We start from the raw sequence: 27,455 nt of genomic DNA, 5'->3' as shown, positions 1-27,455 counted from the left end.
GAAAATAATAAGCTCTTCATTTAGACTCTCTCGTCATCTCATGTTACTATTCTTAACACCATGTTTGAGAATCAAAATAATAATAATAATAAATATACAAGAAATTCTATTGTAGCTAATTTGAAAATTAAACATTCAAGAATTGAGTTGTGTTACACATATTTACTATAAGGCAAGCAATGTTTCCATCTTAATAAAGGTTATCTTGCAGGCGGCACTAAATGCTCATATCATGAACGACACTGCCACGTCGAGGATGAAGCCAAATATCATAGTATGGGCGACACTGCCACGTCGAAGATAAAGCCAAATAGCATTGCTGCAAAGAAGGTTAATGACTCAAGCGGCCGCTAAGGGAGCCAAATAGCATTATTGGCTCTTTTCGACCTATGTTTACTAAACCTGGAGTGATAATTCCTGTCATCTACATCTGTTCTGTGGTTATCATTTAGCTCATTACAATGACTTCCTTTGAGTAGTCTTTTGATCGACTTCATGTAAAGACTTGCAGATCGATTGTTGCAGAATCATCGACACTGACCGAGAATGGTGTCAGAGATGTTTATGTCAATTTTGTAACTCTTATGTATACACATCCCTTTCTCTTCCTTTTTCTAAATCATCAGAGTATCTAGTGAAACTCTTCCTCTTTCTAAATCATCAAATCCCTTTCCATCACCATCTAATCTCATTTCTAAGTCTATTTAATTAATACAATAATAACTAGTAATGTCTCATCTATTTACAACATAATATTTTTAGTTAATCTCTAAAACAGAATCTAATTAATCACAATTTTGAATCTAGTACTGAAGATGAGGCATAGCAAGAATTCTAGATGAGAGCAATGCATTTATTGAATGCATTATAGGGTTGAGTCAGTAAAACAAAAGCAACTTAAAATAGGAAGTAATTGGCTAATGGATGTAGATATTAAGCTCAATAGTTGAACGATTCATGCAATGGTGGACATGAGAGTGATTCGTAATTTCATTATTGATCATAAAGCTATAAAAATGTCCAAGCTAAATGAAAGTGTTGGAGGCAAAAGAGATCTCGGATGATTTTAAAGTGATAGTAGTAATAATCATATTAGATGATTTTAAAGTAATTCTTGATATGAATCCCAAGCACATGATTAAATAATGTAGATGTCATTCATTAATTCCTTCATGTATTCCCATGAGTGATGATGACCCTTATGTGGTCCCTATCATTGAGGAGTGACAATGGACCCTTAAGACCTATTGATGATGTAATTAAAAAAGAAGTCAGCATAAAGATCATAGTATTATAATCATCAATATTCAGGTTATTTTCTACATAATTGCTTCGAATTTGAGCATAAGCGTCTAATGAGACTTTATAACATGTCTTATTTGCTCACATTTTAACACCTCACTTTTCTTCTAGAAAAATTAAGATTATTAAAAATGCAACCTACTTTGAGGAAGAATGAAGTAAACAAGTATAATTAAGTCTACTCGACACACTCTATCTTGAGAGATTCTTCAAGATGTTAATGATGATTTAGATTTTTATGCGTTCTTAAAAGGATTTACTTATGAGGCTTACCTAGACGAAGGATAGAGTGGAAAGACATAGTTGAGTCCATGTGACACACTCTATCTTTGATATATTAATGATAATTTAGGTTGTTGTGCTTCTTAGAATAGGTTTGCCTAGGGAGCTTGCCTTGAAAGAATAGAGTAGAAGGTCGTAGTTGAGTCAACATGACACACTCCATCCCCAGTGATTATTAAAAATATTGATGATGATTTAGGCTGTTTAATATTTTAAAAAGGTTTTCTTAGAAAGCTTTGGTTGCTATACATTCTACAAAGAGTTAGATTAAGAGAAGGCTTACCTAGAGGAAGAATGGTGCAGAAGGGTTTAGTTGAGTTTAATATATGCAGTTCGTGGATTCTTAGAGATGTCGATAATAATTTATATTATTATATATTTTGAAAAGGGTTTTCTTTGGAAGTCTATCCGGAGAAAGAATTAAATGAAAAAATATAATTGAGTCTACAATATCTTGAGATATTCTTGAAGATATTGATAACATTTTAGGCTGCTTTACATCTTGAAAAATGTTTATTTAGAGAGCTTACTTAAATAAAAATGGAGTAGAAGGTTATAGTTGAATTAGCGAAATGCTCCATCCTAAGAGATTCTTCAAGATATTAATGCAATTTAGGTTGCTTTGTGTCATGAAAGGGTTTGCTTAGGAAGTATACGTAGAGGAAGAATAGAGTGGAAGAGCACAATTGAGTTTAAGTGATGTACTCAATTTTAAGAGATTTTTCAAAATTTGCTTAGAGAAAGGGTTTGCTTGGGAAGTGATGTACTCTATGTCTCAAAAAGGGTTTGCTTAACAAGCTTACCTTGAGGAAAAATAGAGTGAAAGGGTGTATTTAAGTCTACAATATACTAATAAGATTTAGATTGCTTTGTGTCTTGTACAAGGTTTGCTTAGAGAGCTTCTCTAAAGAAAGAATGGAGGGGAATGGTATAGTTGAGTTTGTGAAACATATTCCATTTTAAGAAATTCTTCATGATGCTAATAATAATTTATATATGAAGGTTATGAGATGTACTCCATCCTAAGAAATTCTTCAAGATATTGATGACAATTTAGGCTACTTTGTATCCTAAAAGAGTTTGTTAAGAGATTCTTCAAGATATTGATGGGAATTTAGATTATTTTGTGTCCTAAAAAGGCTTGCTTGGGAAGCAAGAGGAAGAATAGAGTGAAAGGGCATAATTGAGTTTAAGAGATGCATTCTATTTTAAGAGATTCTTTAAGATGTTGGTAGAGATTTATATTATTTTTTGTCTTGAAAAGGATTTGCTTAGAAGCTTACCTCATGGAAAAATAAAGTCCTTTGTCTTGCATAAGGTTTGCTAAAGAGCTTATCTGAAAAAAGAATAGAGTGGAAGAGTATAGTTAGAGTCTATAAGACACTTTATTTTAAGAAATTCTTCAAGATATTGATAATGATTTATATATGAAGTTTACTTAGAGGAAGAATTGAATGGAATAACATAATTGAGTTTGTGAGATGTTGATAATGATTTAGGCTGCTTTGTATCTTACGAAGGATTTGCGTAAGAAACTTACCTAGAAGAAGACTTGAGAATAATATAGTTGAGCCAACGAGAAACACTCAATTCTAAGAGATTATTCAAGATGTTGATGGTAATATAGATTGCTTCATATCCTGAAAAGATTTATTTAGGAGGAATAATACAATGTAAGGTATATTAGAGTCTAAGAGATGCACTTCATCTTGAAAGAATTTTTGAGATGCCGATGAGGATTTAACTTACATTGTGTTTTGAAAATGATTTATTTAGAAAGCTTACATAGATAAAGAATAAAGTGAAAAGATAAAATTGAACTTACACGATACATTCTATCTTTAGAGATTCTTCAAGATACTAATAATAATTTAGGTTGTTTTGCATACTATATACTATATAGGATTTGTTTAAGATGCTTGTATAAAGAAAGAATAGAGTAAAAGAGTATATATGAGTTTACAAGATGTATTCCTTCCTAAGAAATTTGTAGGTTAGACGTGAAAGGCAATTTAGGTTGTCATGCATCCTGAAAATAGTTTTGGCTTACCTAAAGTAAAGTGATAAAGAACATTCTAAAATTTGTTTATCCCACTTTAGGCTTTCATTTTAATTATTAATTATTATTTTATTAATTTTGATTTATATTTTTATTTAAAAATAGGATGAATTTATTTTAAAAAATCATTAGTTTTGGCTCTTTGTCAAATATCATAATCCTTTAATTTTTCTTTTCTTTTCTTTATAATCAGTAATTGGTTAATGTATTAATAATTGGTGCACTGAATTAAACCTAAACAAATTTAAAAAATAAATTAAAATATAATAATATAAAAATAAAAAAATCGTTTAAAATTTATATAAAATTTGAAATATAAAATGAAAGAAATAAAAATGCATTAACCATATTATTATTTCTAAAAATAATATATATTAAATTAGTTTTAGTCATATTAAAAAAATATTATTAGAAATATATTTAAATATCATTTTATAAAAAGTGTCAAAATTTTTGTTTATTTTATGATCCTTTTGATATTTGAAAATGTCTATGCTTATATATTATACAAATAATATTGTATTAATTTTTTAAAAATAATCTGAATTTTATGTTGATATGTATTTTAGATTGTTCAATAAAATTTCAATAAAAAATAATCTCAAGTATATATTTATAATGATTTTTAGGTTATCTAGTTAAAAAGTTTGAAGATGGTTTGACTTCGAATAGGTTTAAAATTTTATTGAACCAAATCAAACCAACCTTGAAAAATAAAATCATCTAAAAGGTATGAAAAAAAGATCTCTTTTTAACGCTTGTGAACATTTAAAATGTTGTTTTTATTCTAGATTTATATAATAATTTTCTTATGAAAATCATAAGCTATGCATCTTGTCGTCACCTGTCACTATTCTTAACACCATGTTTAAGAATTAAAAAATAATAATAAATATACAAGAAGTTCTATTCTAGCTAATTTGAAAGCTAAACATTCAAGAATTTTACATAATCATAGATGAATCATGTTTCCATCTCATAAACATCAAGAAAATATACATTAATGCTTCCCTTTTTTACTTTCCTGATATCATCACTGCATGGTAGAAAATTCATTAGGATCTAAATTGAGGACTATTATGCATATTAAATTTCTGTTACCATTATTGAAGTGGCTTGATAATTTTGTATGTAATCCACATATGTTCATATCCTTGATTAATCTATGCCTTAATTGACTATAGAATATAATATTAAGTAGAATATAAAACTAAGATGGTTCCACTCGATGAAATAAATCCAAAGACTTGCAGTAACCTTTTCATAATTTCAAGCATCGATAATTTATAGTCCGTAAGAAATATTATTCTTCTTTTATGGCAATCAAGTCGATTGGAGAACAATAATGTACATTTATAAAAAGTATCGGACATTATTGCGAAGTGCATTTCCTTTCCATTTGAGTGTCACAATTTTCCAAATCCTGCCCTTAGTCTCCTCTCTACGGCCAACGCAAGCATCGGAAGGCTAAGAGGATCAAAGAGAAGGGTGTTCTTTCTCGAGTTGTCTGAGGCCACCAACATTGCTTGCTGTTCCTTTGGTGATTACCAAGGTGACAAAAGCTTTTCTCCTTTTCTTCTTTTCTTTCTGAATTGGATTCCTAGTCTTTTCATGATCGATGAGGTTTGTCGGCCTTCGGGGTTTCATTAGGTGATTCGATTAGTACGAGTGCTTTAATGATACTAATTGAATTCTTGAATTCAGGCAGCACAGGGGTGTTGTCTTGGCTCCATACTGATTTGATTCTTGAATCCACCTAATTCTTGAATACATGCAGAGTATAACCTGTGTTTTAGTTTCTTGAAGCCCGTTTGCAATGGATCCGAGAGGCTCGAAGCGCACGGTTGAGGAAGACGGCACTGCTCAAAGTTCCTCTGAGTTACCTCTGGTCGGAACAAGACGTACATCTGTCAGGAATCTCACTTGCTGGCATCGGAAGCCCGATCAGGGGACTTACAGGAACTATTTAAACAGCGGGTTGCCCCGCCGCATCCTGTACTACAAGCGTGGCGAGTGGACCGATTTTCCCAAGTCGGCGAGGGAGGCGATCATCGACGGATTCCGCCACCAGATGCCCTGTATGGTCGTCTTCTTTGGTTGCGAGCTAATGCTTGTCGACTTATTATGCATGGTCATGTCGAACTCGAACACAAAGAAACATGCCTACGTGGCATGGATCGACGAGGCCGATCGATGCTTCTTCCCTTGCCTGTCATTCGACGGGGGAGCCGACGAACCCAGTGAGCAGGTTTCTGGTGTGGTCAGGCCACAGGCATATTCGGTTCCGGCCCCTCAAATGGTGACAGAAGTTATCGTCGGCGACGGAAATGGGCCTCCCGCCCCAGAGGCTAAAATACTCAATCTGCAAAGGGACAGCCAAAGCTTCGCCTTCATGGAGAAGCTTTTCCTTTCGGGGATGCCATCCTTTGTCAATCCCGAGAACGTACTGTGCATATACGAGTATGTTCCAAAAGATACTGACGCTCAAGTGCAATACCAAGCATTTGAGAGTCAGCTGAGATCCACGAGAGAGAAGCGTGGCAATGCAAATGGCAAGTACGCATGGTTTGGTTCAACGACGCAGGAAATCCTCAGAATTCTGACCTATGGATTTGGATCCGCGGTCGCACCCACCGTAGGAGCAGCTTTCGGCAGCGGCATCTACCTTACGCCATATCACCGTTCCTTCTCCAGGTTCTTTGTGTTAGGTTATAGCGACCGCTGATTCTTGCTTCGATGCAACTGTGTGAGTTGATTTGGCTCTTCCGAAAATTTCTGCAGCGTCAATCTTTGCAGTGTTGACGGAAACGGAGTGCAGTGCATGCTGCTATGCCAAGTCATCTTGGGAAACCTGGAACAAGTCCGGCCTGGTTCTCTGCAAAATTCACCCAGCAGCGATGACTATGATTCTGGGGTGGACGACCGTAAGGATCCCAGGTGTTTCGTGGTATGGGCCACCCACGCAAATACTCGTATTCATCCAAGATCTGTCGTCATTTTCAAGTTGCCCCCAAATCTCCAAGGTATGCAATGATCATAACTCAAGACATTAGATCATCTTCTTTGAATGATATCTTTATTCTTGCATGTGGCAGAGTACTTCTTTGATCTAAGCGATTTCCGCTTTGACAAGAATCCGATAAGAAATATTCCACGTTTCGATCGGCTCTCCGCTCCTGTGAGCACACCCACCTTTTCTTTGAATGCGTCGGTCACAGAGGTGAAGCTGTCCTAATTATCATATCATTGACCGTCTCTTGCAGAAACAAACGTTGGTATCACTTCCAGGACATGCGATAAATCAGAATATGCCATATACTTTCTTGTACTATAAGGTGCAACACCACACTTCTCCAATAGAGAAGGAGTTGCTGTTCCGCCATCATGTTGATTTCCAGGTTCCTACGTGACAGAACACTAGTGTTTGATGTACCTTCTTTGGATCATTCGTCGAGCAATTGATTTTTCTGGTTTGATGAATGTCTAGCAGAAGGGTGCGCTAACCAGTGAAAAGTTTCTTGGGAAGATAAGTGTGGTTTTAGGGGATCATCTTCTTGTATCTACCTTAAAGAGATTCACAGATCGTGTAAGTTGGCTTTCTCTTTATTTTTTGTTGCATTCACGTTAAATTTATGGATGACAAGGTCGTACACTACAAGTCAATTTTGACTTGTATGTATATATCACTCTATACTTGTAGGGTTCAAGAATCTTTCCTAAATGTTAATACTAACTATAACTATACTTGCTTGCATACTATCTTTATCTCTGTAAAAGCAAACATCAAATAGTGACATGACGGAATATGAACGTTTTTACAATCTCACGTCAAGAACTAAGTTGTGTTACACATATTTACCGTAAGGCAATCGATGTTTCTATCTTAATATAGGGTATATTGGAGGCGGCACCAAATGTTGATGACATCAAAGACACTGCCACGTCGAGGATGAAGCCAAAGTGAATTCCTTCAAAGAAGGCTAATGACTCAAGCGGCCGCTAAGGGAGCTTAAATATCGGTTCATTGCTACACAAAAGATTTCTGAGCCCTTTGGCTTTGTTATTGGCTCTTTTCGACCTATGTTTACTAAACCTGCAGTGTTAATTCCTTTCGTCTACATCTGTTCTGTGGTTATCATTTAGCTCATGACAATGACTTCCTTTGAGTAGTCTTTTAATGGCTTTCATGAACAGACTTGCAGACCGAATTTTGGAGAATCATCACAACTGACCAAGAATAGGTATAAGAGATGTTCATGTCAATTTTGTACTTATTGTTCAAAGTGCATGTCACAAAAAAAAAAAAAAACTCATTGAATGATAAATTACTTTCGTTACATATAGGAAATATTTTAAAAATAAGTCAAAATGAATTAACAAAAAATAAAGATATTTTAGAAATATTTTAAGGTCAATGTATTAAGAATCAGTGCAATGAATTAAACCTAACCAAATTAACAAAAAAAAAGGATAAAATTATAAATATATGAAAATAAAAAAATCTTTCAAAATTTATAAAAGGATTGAAAATATTTTGAAAGACATAAAAATGCATGTGCCATATTGTTATTTTTAGAAAATATATTAATGTATAAATATTGAAATAGTTTTAGTTATATATTTTAAATATAACAATGTATTTATATTCTAAATATTTTTTTAAACTACATAAATAGTGTCAATTTTTTAAAATGTATGTTTATTTTATGGCTCTTTTGATATTTGAAAATATTCTATGTTTATATATTGCACAAATAATATTGTATTATAGAAATCTAATTTTTTTGGTTATAGGTATTTTAGATTTCATATAAAATTTTAGTATTCTTATATTAAAATATAAAATTTTATTTCTCAAATATATTTTTGGTTATCTAATTAAAAAGTTTGAAGATGGTTTGACTTCTAAAATGTTTAAAATTTTATTGAACCGAATCAAACCAAGCCCAGCAAATAAAATCATCTAAAAAGTGAGGAAAAATATCTATTTTAAAAGTTTGTGAACATTTATCCCAGATTTCGCTCTTTTCGACCTATGTTTACTAAACCTGTAGTGAGAATTCCTTTCATACACATCTGTTCTGTGGTTATCATTTAGCTCATTACAATGACTTCCTTTGAGTTCTGTGGTTATTATTATTATTATCATTTAGCTCATTACAATGACTTCCTTTGAGTTCTGTGGTTATTATTATTATTATCATTTAGCTCATTACAATTATGAGCTTTTCTTTTTTGACTTTTTGGTTACTCACAATAGAAAGTGATTTATTATTATTATTATTATTATATAAGGGAGTACAAAACAAGGGAGTACAGTACAACTAAGCCTCTGGGATCAACAAAAGGTAGCGAAAAGTTGAGTTAGGTGCCGCTCCAAATGGTGCATGGAGCCCCGTTCTATCTCTTTCTCTATGTACATATAATATACGTGTACCTTAGAATTTGGTGGTTGATTAATGTCTTCATGTGAATGTCTGCAGTCCATTTCCTACGCCAAAGCCAATAAATCTCGTCTCAGAGTACTCCGAGCAATAGATGGGTTTTGCTCACTGATAATATCGTATATGGCTACACTGTTGTAAAGAATCCGACATAAAAGGCTTCATTTAAAGGAGAAAATGGCAGACACTAAAACGATGTTGTATTCCTCAGAAAGGCTGAACAATGGCAAAGCAAGTTGTCAATGGATTGCTCCATCTAGAAAGCTATGGGTATCTCGTAATGTTGACAACGAGACAACTGTTACTGCACCTACTGCTCAAAGGTACTGTGATGAGATCTATAGTTCCAACCTATAAAAGATACCCTATCAATTTATGCAGAAACGATGGACTCTCTCCCGCCACTGTTGCTGAAACATATATATGAATGAAAGCTTCCCAGTCTTCCATGCAAGTCTACCTGCAGAATTCTCACTCCTCGCTTCTTCTCTCTCTAGCACGAGGTGTGGTTTCAGCAAACCATGGATGCTTTCACTAGAGGACAAGACTTTCAATCAATCTATCAAATTTGCTGATCTTTTGGGTTTCCTGACGTATCTGCATCATATGATATCTCACAGGAGTTGAGAACCCTCCCAAAGATCTGTCACAAAAGCATCTCTTTCCAAGTATATATATTCATCTCTTCGTGTTACCGCCATGTATGACCTCTCAAGTGTAAGATGGCATAGCAAAAGCAAAATATTAATGCCTTACTTGGTCATAACCATTGGCTATCACAAATAACATGTGCATGCCTTCTGTGAATGCCATTTTGTTGGAAATAATTAAGTTCATGGTTTTCATATGGATAAAGAAGAAAAGCAAGCCTGTGAGAAAGCATACAGAAAGATGCTCTGCTACTTTCTCTTTAAAGTAGTGCTATTCACCTACACAGAGAAGATGACGAGCTCCGCACAAAGCGCCAAAAAGTTGTTATCTACCTAAAGTAATATGACATTGATTACAAGGCGACAAGAAGTTGTCATCTACATATAACACCAAAAAGTACTATGAGCTTTATTACGAGCTCGAAACTGAGCCATGGATTCCATATAAGTGAAGTTACAGATGTCATACTAGGAGCTGAAGACAGGATAACAAGAAGAGGGTGTGGAAGAGGGAGGAAATGGCAGCGGGGAACGGTGAAGTGGTGAAGGTGGCGGAGTGCGGGTGCTGCGGCATGTGGGAGGAGTGCACGGTGGAGTACATAGGGTGGGTGAAGGAGCAGTTCGGCGGCGTGTGGGTGTGCGGGCTGTGCACGGAGGCGATCAAGGACGAGCAGGCCAGGCTGGGGGTGGGCGTCGAGGCGGCGATGCTCGTCCATGCAAAGTTCAGGCAGGTCGCCAGCATCGACCCCACAGTCCGCATAGCTCTCTCCCTCCTCCACTTCTTCAAGAAGATGATCTCTTCGCCCACTTCCTCCCCTTCAAAGCTATGACGTCCATGTTTCCCTCTATCATCTCATCTTGTGACTTGTAAGCTAGCCAGCTCACTGGTGCAGGGCATGACTGCAGTTAGTCGTAGATGTTCATCGCAACAATTCTGCATCATGAATTTGCTAGGATCATGAGATCTTTGCAATAATTGTCAATATATAAGTATCTGGCTTGCAGAAATCTGTCTTGCACATACTAAAAACCTTTTTTTTCTACTTGTACTCTGATGTTTGATGTTATTATCACTTTCACAGAAACCTAATTGGTAAGACGAAGAAAAAGAAAGACAAACAAAGTGCATTAAAACCTAGTTTATGTCTCCTCTTCAATCATTATCTTCATCTAGATTTCCACATCAAAGACTATGCTGATTTACACTGTTAGAACATACCCTTCTTAACAAGTATATTTATCTCCTTTTTTTTTTCCTTTTCACAAACTTCTATTTGCTCATAACTTATATATAGACACAGTCTAAAATCGTTAATGCTAATATGCTATATCATTTGTTTTACTGAGTGCTCTTTCATCTTTACAGCCACCTCTAAAACCGAGCTCTTCCTGGATACATATGAATAGATAATACCAAAGCTTCTGAGCAGCTTTGCTATTTCATTATTTCAGCTGGTTGTATTGAGGGTTTCGACATCGGTATCTTATATAAATTTAACATGCATCCTTGTATTCCGACAAAGTTTGCAATGCAACGCCTTTTGTCTAGTTTTGTTTTTATTTGGAAAAACGAGATGTAAATTTCTCCTATGGTCTAACTTTGAATGTTGTATAATCCATATGGTTGATAAGAGCCACAATATGTTCATACAAAGCACGATCTTTTTCTGGCTTGGCATACGGCTTTGTATGACTTGCATGCCCTACCAAGTATCTAAAAGTAGAATTATATAAAAATTCATACTTTATTACATTTTTGTTGGCATGTATCTCACATTCATTTGCAGCGTTTGCATTGTCATGTGGTGTTTGATACAAGGAACAGCAACTAAGGATTTTATTTTACGCAAAAAAATGGTGGAAGAGAATCAAGAAAGTTGGTCGACTAAAAGCCTTCATAAAGTTCCTGTTAATTTTCATCACATGAAATGAATCAATTGCTGGGAATGATGATGAGGTAAGGTCTGTGTACAAGATGTTTTCGAGCCAGTGAAGTGTTATCACATATGAAGTATGATTTGAAGCTGGAATTTTGTAGCCAACGAACATAGAGGATATACCAAATCTCGGTTAAAGGCTTTCTTACAACCAAGTCAAATTTGATCATCATTATCATGGGTTTAGTTAATAAACTAGAAAATTTTCTTTAGGGTGATGGACAAACGAATAGAGAAAATTTGTATGCAAACACATGAGCAAACAATAGGAGTTGCTCACGATGAGTATGACAGTCAAGATGGTGATCTCGAAGTAGATGACTCTCCTCAAACTGAGGAAGCGTTGACTGGACCAAAGGCACGAGAAGAGCTCCACCAAGCATGGAAGTGTTGACATCAGAAACTTACAAAAGGTTGAAGCGTGTCTCGATCTCGTTCAAGCAAGCATGAAAGAGCTCTCTTAAAATAAGAAATAATACATTGCAAAGATAAAATTATTGCTTTTAGTTCGAGCAATTCTAAATCCAAAAGTGAAGATCAAAGGTTAAGTCGATAAAACAAAAGCAACTTAAAATAGGAAGCAATTATCTAATATATGTGCACATAAAACTTAATTGTCGAACGATTCATGCAATAATGGATATGAGCACTATTCATAATTACATTATTGATTGTGAAACAAAGATGTTAGAGTTAAACTTAGAGAAAAGTCCAATCTAAATGGAAGTATTGGAGGCCAAGAGGATCTTGAGTTGGTCCCATCAAGATAGGGATGTGGAGTAAAAGTACCAATATGATAGTGGTGTCATTAGATGATTTTCAAGTAATCGTTCATGCATGAGATCAAGATAATATAGATGTCATTGACCAATTTCTACTTATATCTCATAGGCGTTGATGAACTATGTGTGATCCCTATCACTAAGAGGAGTGGTGATGGCCCGTAAAAACTATTGACAATGCAATTAAAAAAAGTATATTGTAATGATCATAATATTATAATTATTAGTATTTTAGTTTCTATAGGTTGCCTTTACACAATTGTTTTGAGTTCGAGTCGAGAGAGTGAAGCCTTCGATTAGATCTTAAAGCATGTCTCAATTGCTTAGAACCATTTTCGTTCTAGAAAAAAAAAGATTCCTAGAGATACACTTTACCTTAAGGAAGAGTGGAGTAAAAGTGCACAATCAAATATGTTAGACATGCTAATTCTTGAAGATGTTGATGATAATTTAGGTTATGCATCTCAAAAAGAATTTGCTTACGAGACTTATCTAGAGGAATGAAACAGTGGAAGGGTATAGTTGAGCCTACGAGATAGCGATTTAGGTGATTGTGCATTCTAAAAAGAGTTTACTTAAGAAGCTTACATCGAAAGAATGGAGTATAAGCTCACAATCGAGTCAATATGACACACTCTATCCTAGTAGATTTTTTATGCTTGAGATAAAAAAGATTGATACAATGCTTCATGAAATTATCGTAATTAAGTAATAAGAAAATTTAATCATGATTCACTACTTTAGTGGGTTCTTATCCTCTCGGATTAATGATAAAAATGTAGCTTGAAAACTCTTATGACCACTACATTTGTATATATAATTTGATAATTTATCCAATTTTGGGGACCAAATGCTGTAAGTAGAATGTTACTTCCTCCTATGGTAAGGTTGAAATAATTCAGATAATTTGTTTCGAAATATTTAACACTAATTGACTTCTTTATGTTTTAATTTTTTATTATTTTATGTCATATCAGATCAATCAATAATAATAAAATCATAAGTCCTAACTATTTACTGTCAAATCAGATTAAGCAAAAAATCAAGCAAATGTCATCTAGAAAATCTCAAGACAATATTATTAGATAATGATCTTTGAAGCAATAAAAAACCACAATTGCAAAACATAAATGGCTTCACTTGCTTGACTGATTCTCCTTAGGTCATCAAGATAAGCAATAAGGCTGTTTAATTTGTTGACTTGTGAGAGGTTCTGGACCTCTTTAAATTGCTTGTTCTGCAGTCCTATAAAATCCCCATCCATTATTAGGACAAGCTTGCAAAGCTGTTCTTTCTCCACAAATGTTTCAGCTGGAGTAGGTGTTGCAAACCTCCTTAGAAGGATGTTGGTTAATCTTGCATCTGTCTTCCTGGATGGCTTCTCTGAGAAGTGCTAACATGTTTTTACACCAAAAGAACAGACAAAGGTAGTAGAGAATATAATCAATGTTATGTGGTCATAGTACACAACTTTAGTACATCAACCAACTGCAGCAGCCAGCTTATCAATCAGAAAAGAAGGCGGATAGGAAACCTAAATGATAACATTTAAAATGCATAGAAGATTGACCTGACTTAGTTTGGAGCAGAGGAATCCCAAAAGAAGGATTCAGGAACTTCAGAACCATAGACTTGTCAAGGAGAAGAGAGCTTTGAAATCCATGCATTATTTCTCTTGCATAGTTATAATAGTTACACTTCATCATCATCTTATGACTTGGATGCATGCTTTGCCTACATGCCTTGACTTCTATTCTTATGCTAGTCTCACTTGAAACTCTGTTCATTCAGTTGATATGAACTCACTCCATAACTTAATCTCTTCTTTTTGTCTTTTAACAAGAAATAGAACAAGAAGATTCTATATTTTCGACGCATAGTCCAAATAAATTACTTCTTTTTTCCATCTGAATCATATCTCAAATGAGAAGTACCTACTAATGGCCAAGAAAGCTTGACTTCCATCATTTTAAACGTCACACCAATTTGCTCTCTTTCCTCCCAACTTGCAAATTCCACTACTTCTAGTGTTCAGATTATATTATTGTTCATCTCCACCACTTTGTTCCATTGGCTTCCTACCTCAGAAATAGCCTCTCCCGTTTCATCCTTCTCCTCCAAGGATCATGTCTCAGTTCGTGCAGCTTCAACAAATCAAGGTACAGTAACCAATTTGCTACATATCATCGGATTATATTCCTCACTCGTGTTTAAACTCCATGGTGGCAGTGATAGCTAAGCCGCCAACGTCCACAGAACTGGAAGCTGCAAGTTCTCATGGCATTGCTTGATGGAGTAACCTATGGTCAAATGGGCTCCGTTAGATACAAGTGAGCTTGAAATCTGAACTTTGCCTTGGGTATATGAGCCGATCCTGACATGGGAACATGCTTCACTTGTTCTTTGTTTCAGAATGTTTGTTAGTACATGGAATGTTGGAGGGATACCGCCCACTGATGATCTGGATTTGGAGGATTGTTTGGACACCGGAAAGAGCTCGTATGACATCTATGTTCTTGGGTAGATCCACATTTCTCTTCCCCAAAGTCTTTTACGAGCTCCAAGTGTTGTAGGAGTTCTCCAATGTAACAATGGCTTGAATCGCTGGTTGTAGGTTCCAGGAGATCGTACCACTTAGCACCAGGAATGTTCTTGGTCCTGAAAAGATTCAGATTTCCATGAAGTGGAAGTCACTGATAGGTGAAACACTAAACAAGTCCCTCCACGATCGAAAGAGGATCCAGAAGTGTGAGCCATTGGAGCATGATAAGGATGGCCACCAAAGAGAGAGCAATGCCCGAGAGTTCAGATGCGTTGTGAGCAAGCAAATGGTTGGAATTTTAGTCTCGGTATGGGTCAGGAAAGATCTCCGGAACTACATCAGTAATCCAAGAGTCTCATGCATTGGTTGTGGCATCATGGGCTGCTTAAGGAATAAGGTAACCCTCTCTCTCTCTCTCTCTCTCTCTCCTCGTTCATGTGGAGCTTGTTGGACCAGAATCAGCAGTACTTTTACACCTTTTGCTGCATGTATTGCAGGGTTCAGTATCTGTTAGATTTTGCTTACATGAAGCAAGTTTCTGTTTTGTCTGCTGCCATTTGGCTTCGGGAGGAAAAGAAGCAGATGAGATGCGTAGGAATTCAAATGTGATGGACATATTGTCAAGGACGTGCTTTTCTAGTGACGCTTCTAATGATCTGCCAAAGAAGATCCTCAATCATGAGTGAGTCTGCCACCAGCATATTATAAATATTTTTGGTTGCTTATACTCGATCGTAAAGATTCACTTGATATGATCCTGCATTGCATGCAGTCGTATAGTGTTGTTTGGGGATTTGAACTATAGGATCTCAATGCCGTATGCGGAGACCAAGACGCTCGTGGAGCAGAAGCAGTGGAATGTGTTGTTAGATAAAGATCAGGTACTATAATTCTGTATATTTTTCACAGCTAACATATATACCCATCGCTTTTACTGTATGAATTCAAGCTGTTCTCATCTTCCTCGTTTCATCTGTAGCTAAGGTTTGAGTTATCCGACGGCCGAGCATTGGAAGGTTGGAACGAGGGCGTGATCACGTTCTCTCCCACGTACAAGTATCTTCCAAACTCCGATGAGTATTGCTGGCACGTTCATGGTAGAAATGGAGAACGAAGACGTGCTCCTGCATGGTTAGTTGAATCCTGAATCCACCTCTACAGGAGAGAGGAAGAAGAGAATTTTCTCCACTGATGCAGGAGACATGAAATCTGCTGGTTTTGCAGGTGCGATCGAATACTATGGCTTGGTGAAGGATTGAAGCAAAAGCGGTACGACCGATGCGAGGTGAAGTTTTCGGACCGCCGACCGGTGCGATCAATCTTCACTACCGAAGTCGACGCCCTGCAAATTTGATGGCTTCTTCTTGCCACTGATTTGCTATAGCAAAATGGCGTAGGAAATGGAACACCAAGTTTGCTTATCTGATCTCAAATCCATGATTGAAAAGCTTAGATTTCTGTACCATTGCTAAGAGACGATGCTCTTTGTTCATCTAGTGATCTTTGAACGCATGCAATCTAAAGATCTCCCATTGTTTCGATGTCAAACGACATTAACTGATGGATTGCAGCACAGAAGTCAACCGATTGCTTCTGATTGGTGGTGACCTTCACCATAAGAGACAATGGTAGGTGGGGAACATTGCTCTTGCATGATTTCAGGCCGTGCATTTGCTGAAGGTGCAAGTTGTCTCCTGGTGCACTTATTGCCAATAACTTATCATTGTATTATCTTGACATGAATGCCACCGGAGGAATACATCAAACCAATCATGGTCGATCTTCTTTTGTTGCGAGCTTTGTGCCATCGTTATCACTGCCCATCTTGCACCGTAAAAGTAGTGGCTGTGATCATCTTCCAATAATATTGGCACGAAGGCTTTCACTCCCTGTTATTGAGAGAATGGATGCACAGTTGAGCAAAGAACGGCAAGCGAAACAACCATTGTTGGGGTCATCTTCTTCAAAAGCTGTGTAATTCTTCGAACTACTACATGGTTTCTGATCCTTCGACATCATAAACAGTAGAATCACTCTCTAAACTTCTCTAGTTGGATTCTAACCTTTTGAATACCACCACTCTACAGATCAAAACCAGGTACTGATACAGAATTTTCGATCAAGGATAAGCACCAGAATTTATTGGTGGTGGTTCTACCTAACTAAACAAGCCAAAGAAATCAAAAGTGAATCCAGGGACACAAGGTGTGGCTTGGCTTATCTACAACTAGTCAGCTTTCTCCACCTCAATAGGCTACCAGAAGCACGAAGGAATCCAGGGAAGAAGATGACACTGCGGTGGAAACTACTTTGCCTGACCGCACGGATTATAAAAGGAGGAAATCACTTTAGCCCATCTCTGTCCATGCTTTCAGTGTGTAGTGGAGAAAAGGAGTTGCAAGTTGCATGCCCAATCTACTAATCCCAAAGGTGGCGCTCATAGTTGTTCATGACTGTGGCATCTCTTTCTCCACGTAGTCCATGCATTATCAATGGTAAAACCTAATTGCTTGCATCAAACAAGTAGTCAAGGTTGAACGGTTGCACACAAAATATTATTATCCATATTGTCTTCTAATACTTGAAAGTCCACTCTCAAATTTATGGTTGAATCTGAGCAACGAATTCAGCTCTTGAGTGAAACATGTATACAAAAATTAAAGATTGTATTGATTATGATCACCATGAAAAGACATATATAAATCCTTGAATTTGTTCATAGCTTTTAGATTGTCACCTTTAGAATGTGTCCCTTAATACTTAAAAATATAGATATTCAGAGTATATATAGTATGTGAAGAGAAAAAAAAACATAATTATATGAGGTTTGTTATAAGAAAATTATTTCGTCTTGAAATGGTTGATTGCAAAGAAAGATATACTATTTGAAGTATCTAAATGAAAACCTCGTTCAGATCTTAAGTTATACAAAAAGTGTCATATAGAGGTAGTGAGAAGAAGATTTAAGACATAATGATGTAAACAAAGTTATCTAAATTCTCTAACACTTGTGCTAGGCTTAGTGCCAAAATAGAGGCTACCCTATCTAATAAGTGAAATTGCAATGGTGAAAAAGCCTTACTCCGTAATGCATATAGATAAGACTATTGAAATAGTATTCAAAACTTACCTAGAAAAGGGTACGAAGAGAAAAATTATTATCATGAGACATATTTCAAAAGGAAAGTCCTCAATATCCAATGATCATTCTTCTACAATGACGAGAAGGTTCTTCAAGAAAAAAAAAAAAAGGCATTCTAAACTAGGGAAGAGAAGGTGAAGATTACACTAACTTTAAACGACACAATTGAATAGTAATAAAGAGTTATCTGAAGATCCTCTCACAAATTATTGTGTTAGCGGCACATTAAGGGTTCCAAGTGTAAGAGCATCTAGAAGGTAAAAAAGAAATTCCATTAGTCATTATATAAATCTAGCGTAAGATGATGCATAATAATATCAAGGTTGAGAATCTACGAACGATAATCTCAAATGTGAGAGACACTATGAAGATAAACTAGTTAAGAAGAAGAATATACACTCAAATAATTGCCATGGATCCTTTATCAAATCTGAATAAAGTATGGTAAGACCATGATTTTATCTGATCAGTTTAGATGTTATGGCTTTTAAATCAACATTTAGGATGTGACAGTACTTTTTTTTCTTGGATTTGTAATTCTTAATCTGATGTTGCAGTATAACATATGACCTTCGAGGATCATGAGCATTTAAAGATGGGCCTTATGGGCTTTACAGAAGCCCACAAGTTATAGCCTATAAGTCTGGCCCATTTACACCACTCGGCTAACCCAACCCAATCCCGAACCATTCGTTCCGATTAGGTCAGATTAGACTGAGATTGGGCTAAATGGGAATCTCCGAAGAGTGGCCCACAGGTGTTCCTGTTGCCTTTTCCAAGTATCCCTCTCATACTCGGCGACTATTCGCCGTTGGGGTGGTGGGACCCGTCTCCTTTGTATCCTCCACAGCCGCCCCGTCCTTGCCCTCCTCTCCCATTCGCTCGCCTACGCTGGATTCCTCTCGGGAACCGCCGAAAGGAAGAAAGTGGCGGGGGCAGCGACAGACGCATGCAGGGGGAGAGGGTTCTTCCTGAAGAAGTAATGGGAAGCTAGGATCGGATGTGGTGTTGCTCCTTCTCCGGTGACTGGAATCCATGGAGACGAAGAGATTTTCCACAAGTAAAGAGAAGAGGATCAGAAGAAAGGAGGTGCCTTTCTTTCCTTTGGTCATCTTATTTTTCTTCGTCATGTTTGTTGGAAGATCTCTTTGTCGTCTTGGCTTACATGCGACTTTGTGTTAGGATGATTGGATCTTTATGCAGCTTTTTGGTTCCATGGCTCTTAATTGCCCTCGATCAAATGAACAGGAAAATGTGCTCCTTTTTCTTATTCTGCTTGTTTAGGTTTTTCCCTCCCTTTATTTTTGCTTGTAGTTGCTCGTGTTGGCTTTGATCCTTTTCTTCTCCCAAAAGGTTTTATTTTAGATTCTTTTTTTTTTTTTGGTTAAAAGAAAACAATGATTCTATGGAAATGATAGATTTGAGTTGTTCTTGGTATCACCGGCTCTAAGGGTTTGGACTTGTTGCTTACAGCAAACAACAACCTCAAAGTCTTGAGTTTTTTGTCTTGATGGTGGTGGCTGGTCATTCTTAGAGTTTAACGACCTTAGTCATTCTCGATATTCTCACTGTTGCGATGGACTGCACGCAACTGGAGATGGCAACAATTAGGTAGTGATCTTAGACAATTTTTTATGCTTTCTCACTAGCTGAAGATTTTCGCAAGAGACCAACCTAATCTAGACAAATGCAACTATTAAGTTCTTTCGGTACATGTAATCAGTTCCTTGGATTCAAATTGAAGTGTTCGTGTAAAAAAAATTAATAATAAAAGGTGTTCAATGTGTTGGAGGATCTGTTGGTTCCAAATAGAATGGAAATTATGACTAGCAAGTGAACTGTGTGGAGAGAAGAAAAACCGATTTAATAATTCTTGTAAATGCAAAACAGATTTAGTATGGTAAGAGACTATTCTCTCATTCAAAAATTAGCCACGGTGCCATGGTATGGGTTATTTGCAAAAACTAATCAATCTGGCTTATGAAGGGTGGGGTGGAGATCATTTTAGTTAAGGTTATAGTAAATGCTCAGGAGTAGTCAATTATTGGTGGTTTATGTATATTGTAAAATTGAAAAGTCCAAATTGGTAGAGGATCTCTCTGTTTAGTTGCACTAGAAATTAACGAGGTCGATAAATTTATTTTAGTCTGGACCTCTGTTTCATTGGCATCTGGATGGATGCACAGAAAATTTGAATTATTTGAATATGCTGATCAATCTGTATCTGAAAACAGGACATAGTCATGGTCACTTACTACAACGAGTTGCAATCTTGATAATCGTTGCTCAGGTGAAGGCATATTTTAGTAAAATCCCTTCAATTGGGAAATTGCACCTAGATTAACGAGTTTTATTGTTTTGACTTCACTAACACATGCAAGGAGATAGGTTTCTTGATTGATTAAGCTTATGATAAATTGATGATTTAGTTTCTGAAATTGTAAGCAAATGTGTACAAAACCATGGATTAGAAGAGACGTGGGTTACAACATCACTCGGTAAAGTTCCTTAACATTTGATTTGAAACATGAAACGAATAATGCTCTCGATGCATATGTGTATAATCATTTAGTGGACATTTAAAATTTCATCAGATCTATGTGTGCTGATTACTTTTACCAATATGATTAATATTTTCTGGTCAACTGAGACATTTAAATAATATGCTTGAGGAATTTATGTAGACATCTAAATGTTGGTAACTGACAACAGCGTGTTTCTGCAGGTACTTGAGAAGAAAAAAGCAATCGATGAAATTATAAAGAAGGCATCATCTGTCAAGGACCATCTACTTTCCTTTCCACCCTTCTGTCATTATGAAAGAAATGGTAAATGGGAGTCAGAACTTCTAAAGCTTGAAATGGTAACAGGAGTGAGAACTTCTAAAGTTTGAAAAAAGAAACATGTATATACATAACAGTATGCTTATAGGAGCCAGAATGTTAGGAGGGTTTAGAATTTTCATGTCAAGACAACTGTGGTACACTTTCTTTCATACTGTTTTAGCTTTTAAGCACCTTGATATTTGCAATTTGGACATTGTTTTATACTACTAAGGCCAAAGGCCCATCTTTTCAATCTGTTAAATTACATTGACAGTTGGATTCGTGTTTCCATGATTTTGTTAATTTTCTTTGGGATTCTTCCTCTGTTAATATCATCATTCTGTTCTATATGATTCTTTATTTGTTGATATAATCCCATTTCTGGAATGTCTATATTTCACTTAGTGACACAATCCTGATCATTTTAACTGATGATCAGGACTTTCAGTTTACTTGGAATCAGGAATTGGAGACCAACTTCCCTCTCCTATTAAGAAATACATTCAAGATCTTCTTAAGGTAAGAACTGTTGCCACTTTCTATTTTATAATGTATCAGTTACCTGTATCATGTAATAAATGAAATTATCTAGGCCAATATGGAAGGTCCATATGGTTCAGAGTGGCAAATGGAAGAGAAAGTGAAACGAAGGGAAATGGTTTCACCTGAAGCACGATATATATTTGTACGACAATCAACAAATGCAGCATCTGATGAAAATCCCCTGGCCAAAAATGAGGAAAGACTCTATACTGGTCAGACAGGTGATCAGAATCATCTGGTTGGTTTTGTGCATTACCGGTTTATTGTCGAGGAAGATATTCCTGTTGTTTATGTATATGAGCTACAGCTGGAGGCTTGTGCACAAAGGAAGGGACTAGGAAAGTTCCTGATGCAATTAATTGAACTTATTGCTCATAAGGTAACAATATATGTTTGGTGAAAATGATACACATGTGCATGATAGGTTGTTATTCATGCTGATGATTCAGACTGATTGTTATCTTTTTTAGATTACTTATTTGTAAAAGATTATTCTCATAATCATCTCATGCTTCATTATGATGATACTCCTACTTCTTTTCATATAGTTCACGATCAAAGTTAATTTTGAGCATGCCTACCATCTTAAGGTAGATAGCTACTTGATTTGCTTGGCCCTAAATGTAGCATTCCATGAAATCTATAGAATCGCATGGGAGCTGTGATGCTGACAGTACAAAAAGCTAATGTTCTAGCCATGAATTTCTACACAACTAAGCTGAGGTAAGTTACTGTTTAGACATTGGTAATAAGGTGTATATGATGTAAGAATATAAGTATCAAATATTATTATTCTTCACCATTGGTATGAACTGAAAGCTAATTAATATGTCTTTTTCAGATATACAATCTCAACCATTTCACCATCACGAGTGGATCCACTGGTATAATGATTTTTTAATCTACATACTATTTGTACTTTTAAATTCTTATTCAATGAAAGTTACTCATAACCTCACATAACAGATTGGAGCTGAGAAAAGCTATGAGATTCTGTGCAAGACATTTGATTCTGAAGCCAAAGCGAAATTGGAGGTATGCTCTACTCTCATAATAGATGGTATCTCTAGTCCCAAATTTCTTGCAAGTAGTATTATTAATTTCTTTTAAGTTTACATCTACTTATACAAATCTTCTTGTGCAACAATATATTCCAACGATATTCCTATATTTGTACATTGTAAATCTCACTGCAAAAAAATTGAACTTTTAAATTGAATTTGGTGTTTTACAATAAATAACATAGGTAAGTAGGTTTAAGCATTTTTGGGCTATACAAGTATTATGCTGCTGTCATAGTATGGTGTCAGTTAAACTGCACTAGGTTGGCATCCAAGACATGGATATCCTTTGTTGTGCAAGGTGATAAACCATCAAAGGCATGAGCAGCAACTTGATGGGAGCTCATCTGAAGCTCCTTCCACATGGAATTCTGGGTTTTGTGGTACCCTAATGAAGACATTAGGTATTCAATGTGTTGGAAACCTAGTTAGCAGCCTACAAGTTCAGTGAGACTCTTTCCTTTTCCAACATAGCAACATTTCTGATTGTCAAAGATGATCTTTTTATCTGCTTAGGATTTTCAAGATATTTTGTTCAGAATGAGGTTATTCCCACATTTTCTGAAAATGTGATTAACCAAGAATATGGTGTCAAAGATTTGATCTCTCAGCTGGTTGCCTATTTGAATGTATCTGAACATGTAGCTGATGGACCCTCGCAAATCTGTGCAGGAAAAGCAGCAGGATGATGGATGAATGGTGCCTTATTATAGAATTAGTGCCGGATGAGATTTGTTGCTAAAAGAATGAAAGACATGCATTTCCAATTCAATTGGATGTTGAATTTCCTTATTACTTGGGCTAAATTTTGTCCCACACTCCATAGCCCATTAATGTAATAGAAACTTCACATATATTTCCCCAAGTAGCACAGAACTTGTGTACATGTACTTGATGTTATAATGCAATGTTTTCTACCAAATTATTTATATATGGAAATGGTGAAAGCAACTGATGCTGTTCAGATTCTTTTATGCATTTTGTAGTGCTGTAGTTTCATGGGCTTCAGGATTAAAAACAACCAAATTTCTTGATGAACTTGCACCTTCTCGGTTGGTCGACAAATTGGTCTTACTGAAACTTATATTTATGTAAAACCCAGCAATTGTTATCTCCTAAAAGCTTTGGATATATTTATAACTTGATTTCCTCTACAAGTTTAGGACAAAGTTTTACACTTCAACTAGTTCTGTGGATTTGATGAAGAAGGTCTATATATTAGATCTATTTTGGAAACTTTTTTATATCTATATTCATTTATTTGGAAGAATGATAATTAAAAAATAAGTAATATTATCCAATTATAATGTTTTTTAACTATATGTTTTGATTTAGTAGTTAAAAGCTAAAGTAATTGTTGGACAATATGTTCAGGATCGCCATGAGCAATATGAAAATAAGTTGTTTGATCTGAAAAATTTAGAAACATCGGCTACTTTTTTGGTAATCAACCATATATTTTAAATATTAATTTTAAACTTTTATATTTGTATGGATTTATTATTATCCATATAGTATCTTTTATATTATCTGGATTTTAGTTTTTATAAAAGTTTATTGTTTTTTCAAACAATATCCTTTCAAATATTCTTATACTTCATATTTATGTATCCTATTTCTGTACATATTTATCTTATTCATGTGATAATTGGATTTTTTTATATATTTATACTAATTGATAGGATGTATCATCTTAATTTCATACATAAATTCAAGCATAAATTAATTTTATAATAGTCTCTTGAGAGAAAAAAGAAGAAGAAGAAAAGAGATCTGAGAGTGGCAAAACTAGAGTCAACATCTCTCCATGGTTCGGATTCAAATATGAATTCAAATTTAAATTTATCTAAACACAAACTAAATAATGCTAATAAAAGTTAAAACTAAATAATTCAAGCATTGCGAATAAATTTTAATGGAAGGGATAAATGCCAAAGATTTTAATATTTGAAGGGATATATTTCTAAACATTGAAATGACAGATACATAAATTCTTTGATTTATGTATGTATTATGCCACCACATTAAAGGCAAACAAACAAACAATCTTTGATTCTTCTTTCTCCAAAAAAAGAGATGAGAAATATACATTCTTTTTAGGTTTCAAATGATTGTGAATATAGGCAGCTTTTTACAAAAACAAGACATTCCAAGTAATAGTTTTGCCTGTACATGAGATACTCAAATAATGTTGAACGGATCAGTGGTGAGGGAAGCTATTTGTTAAGCTTCGAACTGTTTGCACTGATGAAAGACTTGAAATATGCTGTAGTTTGGTGAGGGAGGGGGGGGATGATTTCGAACGGGATGCCGCTTTCGATCAGTTCGCGGTCGAGTTTGTTCAGCAACTCTTTCTTCATTCGCTATCGACGACGACGACGACTCTGCTATCGTCTGTAAACTTGCCGAGAATGACTCCTTCAGTTCACCTTCATCCTTGACATACCACAAGTTGTCCAAATGTTAAGAGGAAAAACAAGCAAAATGTCAAGAACTAGAGATGCTATTTGTGTCTGCTTCCATTGTAGCAGAGTCTTCTACCTCTAAATGTCAATTTTCATCATCAATGTGGTTCACATATACTTTAAACATTCTGCAAACATCAAGATTGCTGCAAGGAAGTGGATTTATAGTTGAGCTAAGCATTTGTTGTAACCCACATTTGCAACATGAAGGGTGCCAGACAATCAAATTCAGCAGGAAAAATCACAGCATGCAATGAATTAAGGAAAATTTTAGGTACAAATGTGACAGTTTGAGGATTTGAATGAGATGAACGAAACCTTGAAATAATTAAAAGAGGTGATGAATTTACTAAGACAAACAAAAATGGTGAAGTTAGAATGAGCAATACATGATCATGATTATGATGTTGACAGAACTTATGAGCAACTACTAATGAGAAGAGAAGACATACTACTTTATTAATGTCTATTGTAGCCACTGCCTGAGCATTTAAACAAGATTGAATTCAGGAAAAGAACCAAAAAAGTGATCTGAAACTAAATTGGGTCTTTTCTAGCTTTATAAAACCTAAGAGAACTTTTAGCTAATTGAAACCGGAAGCTCTTATATACATTCAAGGAAAAAGTCCTTGCTTCTTGTTTCACAGAGCATCAACAATGTTTTTGCTGTAGTGAACAGAAAAACCTCTACAACATCATTATTTCTGGAGCTGTTGCAGAATCTGATCTAGATTATGTCATGCAGAAACCATCTTTGAAATATTAGATGTACACCGAGCATAATTGTGAAGGACAAAGATCACTTTCGCTTGCATTTGTGATTCTTGGTGCGCTTTTCTGATCACACTGTTGGATCAAGACATCAAATCTTGTTGGCAAAATCTGTGAAAGAAAGCGAGATCAAAGAGAATCCGAAATAGGACTAATTTAACCCATGTCAATGATTAAGGGGAGAGGAGTGCCAAAGTACAATTTATATCTCCATTCTTCTCCCTCTGTTATTGCTTCTTGTTCTTTCTTTCTGTGTGCATTCACAAATGCGTTGATCATTCCCTAAAGAGAATGATCCATTAAGCATCCTTCCATTGGAAAAAGCCCTCTAACTTATTGAAGAAACAATCTACTATCCTATCCAAGTAGGTTGAATCCACAAAACTTACAAGCGATTGAAAAGGAAATCCAAAAGAATTCACTTAGGTCCCATCGAATCCACATAATCGCAATCATATCAATAGCAATACTTTTCTTGCTTAAAATTTTCCTGAGTTGATGATTTGGTATCAGTACTCACATGTCGTTGACCAACACAAATGATGATCCAAAATCCTCGATCAAGATCTTTACCTAATCCAAATCAATTCTTTTCCAGAAAAAAAAACCCAATTCCCGTTGGATCTTCGATTGCCTACTTATCAGCATGCCATCAACTTCCCTGATCCAGCTTATATAGGCAAGAAAAGAAATAATTTGTAGACATCAAAGTTGCTTCAGAAAACGGATGATAGTAGCAAGCTAAGGTAGGAAGCATACGAGCATCGCAAATGCAAGAACGTGCCTTACATTTACCACAGAAGCAAAAGGCAAGGGGTACTTCGCCGGCCGGTCATCATCCGGTGGCTCCAGCGGATGCTCTATCGGTTTGAACTCGCCGTCAACCTCCACCTCCGCATCGTCATCATCACCCTTCCTCTCAATCTCACCATGAGTATCATAAGCTCCATCGTTCCCTTCTTCCTCCTCACCCTCACTAACCTCTGCCAACTTCTTATCCTACAGCTCCAAACAATTTAACACTTCATTTGGCACCAGATTCAATCAACCGATAAAGTTACATATCCGAAGAGCTGTTTCCTTATCGATCGATCATGTAGTCAAAAGACAGAAAAGAAAGGAACAACACAGGGAGAAGGGAAAGCAATGATAAGTTTACCAGTTGGAGGAGGGAAGGATGATGACTGGGTTTGGCCATGTAGCCACCGGAGAAGCGTGAGAAGATGCCAACCATTTCTTCCCTTCCTTGTGCCCTTCGCTTTCTTCTTTTTCTCCTCTCCTTTGCTTCGGTGTGGGGGAGGCTAATTGCTTTTGGTGACGCACGAAGTCGCTGTCTCTACCATCGAGCACGCGTATTTACGCTTTGATTTCGCCCCGTAACGGCTACTTTTCGGTAGGTCGACGGGTCCCACCCAACTTTCTTGTGGGGCCCCATTTTTTTATTTGGGGCCGTTCCGTCCCCCACAAACGACTCACCCCTTGACGTCTCCTTATCTCTATCTCGCCGAGGGTACGACCCCACGTGGGCCCTCGCACGACAACTAAAGCACCCGAGCGAGAGTCTCGAGTTTCTCACGGGGGACATTTTGCGTGTGGAATCAAATAATAAGATAACGATGATATGATTCCATGATGCTCGTTGGCATATGA

At 36.0% G+C, this 27,455-nt stretch overlaps 5 protein-coding genes across 7 annotated transcripts; 4 read left to right on the top strand and 1 right to left on the bottom strand.

Moving 5' to 3' along the window:
* Nucleotides 1-5,459: 5,459 nt before the first annotated feature.
* LOC103998162 (inactive poly [ADP-ribose] polymerase RCD1-like) lies at nt 5,460-7,053 on the top strand. Its single transcript, XM_065084493.1, has 4 exons — nt 5,460-6,337; nt 6,425-6,666; nt 6,739-6,821; nt 6,907-7,053. The coding sequence occupies exons 1-4, from the start codon at nt 5,460-5,462 to the stop codon at nt 7,051-7,053; spliced, it is 1,350 nt and encodes a 449-aa protein (XP_064940565.1).
* A 3,202-nt stretch (nt 7,054-10,255) lies between these two features.
* LOC108951222 (uncharacterized) lies at nt 10,256-10,567 on the top strand. Its single transcript, XM_018818083.2, has one exon. The coding sequence runs from the start codon at nt 10,256-10,258 to the stop codon at nt 10,565-10,567; it is 312 nt and encodes a 103-aa protein (XP_018673628.2).
* Nucleotides 10,568-14,733: 4,166 nt separating this feature from the next.
* LOC135594068 (type IV inositol polyphosphate 5-phosphatase 9-like) lies at nt 14,734-16,352 on the top strand. The gene is made up of 7 exons (XM_065084492.1): nt 14,734-14,786; nt 14,869-14,976; nt 15,071-15,395; nt 15,496-15,680; nt 15,771-15,879; nt 15,978-16,129; nt 16,223-16,352. The coding sequence occupies exons 1-7, from the start codon at nt 14,734-14,736 to the stop codon at nt 16,350-16,352; spliced, it is 1,062 nt and encodes a 353-aa protein (XP_064940564.1).
* A 2,621-nt stretch (nt 16,353-18,973) lies between these two features.
* LOC135583736 (uncharacterized) lies at nt 18,974-23,500 on the top strand. The gene is made up of 8 exons (XM_065083021.1): nt 18,974-19,229; nt 20,866-20,968; nt 21,405-21,484; nt 21,558-21,887; nt 22,155-22,231; nt 22,350-22,392; nt 22,475-22,543; nt 23,242-23,500. The coding sequence occupies exons 1-8, from the start codon at nt 19,176-19,178 to the stop codon at nt 23,263-23,265; spliced, it is 780 nt and encodes a 259-aa protein (XP_064939093.1). The 5' UTR covers nt 18,974-19,175; the 3' UTR covers nt 23,266-23,500.
* Nucleotides 23,501-24,593: 1,093 nt separating this feature from the next.
* LOC103998031 (uncharacterized) lies at nt 24,594-27,128 on the bottom strand. Of its 3 annotated transcripts, none has more exons than XM_009419397.3 (3): nt 26,965-27,128; nt 26,595-26,804; nt 24,594-25,005 (listed from the first exon to the last, which is right to left on the bottom strand). In XM_009419397.3, the coding sequence occupies exons 1-3, from the start codon at nt 27,037-27,039 to the stop codon at nt 24,793-24,795; spliced, it is 498 nt and encodes a 165-aa protein (XP_009417672.2). In that variant the 5' UTR covers nt 27,040-27,128; the 3' UTR covers nt 24,594-24,792. The 3 variants fall into 3 exon arrangements, with proteins under 3 accessions (XP_009417672.2, XP_018686932.2, XP_018686933.2); XM_018831387.2 differs by having other exon boundaries at nt 26,590-26,804; nt 26,965-27,114; XM_018831388.2 differs by having other exon boundaries at nt 24,594-24,998; nt 26,965-27,114.
* Nucleotides 27,129-27,455: the final 327 nt, after the last annotated feature.

Source organism: Musa acuminata, chromosome BXJ1-9 (assembly GCF_036884655.1).
Source record: "Musa acuminata AAA Group cultivar baxijiao chromosome BXJ1-9, Cavendish_Baxijiao_AAA, whole genome shotgun sequence".
In the NCBI taxonomy this organism is placed as follows: domain Eukaryota; kingdom Viridiplantae; phylum Streptophyta; class Magnoliopsida; order Zingiberales; family Musaceae; genus Musa; species Musa acuminata.
The sequence above is the reverse complement of the archived record's forward strand: the minus strand, read 5'-3'. Positions and strand labels throughout refer to the sequence as shown.

Coding starts and splice junctions, on each gene's coding strand:
- LOC103998162 (XM_065084493.1), top strand. CDS start 5,460: ATGGATCCGAGAGGCTCGAAGCGCACGGTTGAGGAAGACGGCACTGCT. Junction 6,667..6,738: donor GTTGCCCCCAAATCTCCAAG/GTATGCAATGAT, acceptor TGCATGTGGCAG/AGTACTTCTTTGATCTAAGC. Junction 6,822..6,906: donor TCGATCGGCTCTCCGCTCCT/GTGAGCACACCC, acceptor CGTCTCTTGCAG/AAACAAACGTTGGTATCACT.
- LOC135594068 (XM_065084492.1), top strand. CDS start 14,734: ATGGCATTGCTTGATGGAGTAACCTATGGTCAAATGGGCTCCGTTAGA. Junction 14,977..15,070: donor TATGACATCTATGTTCTTGG/GTAGATCCACAT, acceptor CGCTGGTTGTAG/GTTCCAGGAGATCGTACCAC. Junction 15,880..15,977: donor TGTTGTTAGATAAAGATCAG/GTACTATAATTC, acceptor TTTCATCTGTAG/CTAAGGTTTGAGTTATCCGA.
- LOC108951222 (XM_018818083.2), top strand. CDS start 10,256: ATGGCAGCGGGGAACGGTGAAGTGGTGAAGGTGGCGGAGTGCGGGTGC.
- LOC135583736 (XM_065083021.1), top strand. CDS start 19,176: ATGGAGACGAAGAGATTTTCCACAAGTAAAGAGAAGAGGATCAGAAGA. Junction 19,230..20,865: donor AGAGGATCAGAAGAAAGGAG/GTGCCTTTCTTT, acceptor GTGTTTCTGCAG/GTACTTGAGAAGAAAAAAGC. Junction 22,544..23,241: donor AAGCCAAAGCGAAATTGGAG/GTATGCTCTACT, acceptor AAATCTGTGCAG/GAAAAGCAGCAGGATGATGG.
- LOC103998031 (XM_009419397.3), bottom strand. CDS start 27,039: ATGGTTGGCATCTTCTCACGCTTCTCCGGTGGCTACATGGCCAAACCC. Junction 26,805..26,964: donor ATCCTTCCCTCCTCCAACTG/GTAAACTTATCA, acceptor TTGGAGCTGTAG/GATAAGAAGTTGGCAGAGGT. Junction 25,006..26,594: donor CTTTTGCTTCTGTGGTAAAT/GTAAGGCACGTT, acceptor TGGTATGTCAAG/GATGAAGGTGAACTGAAGGA.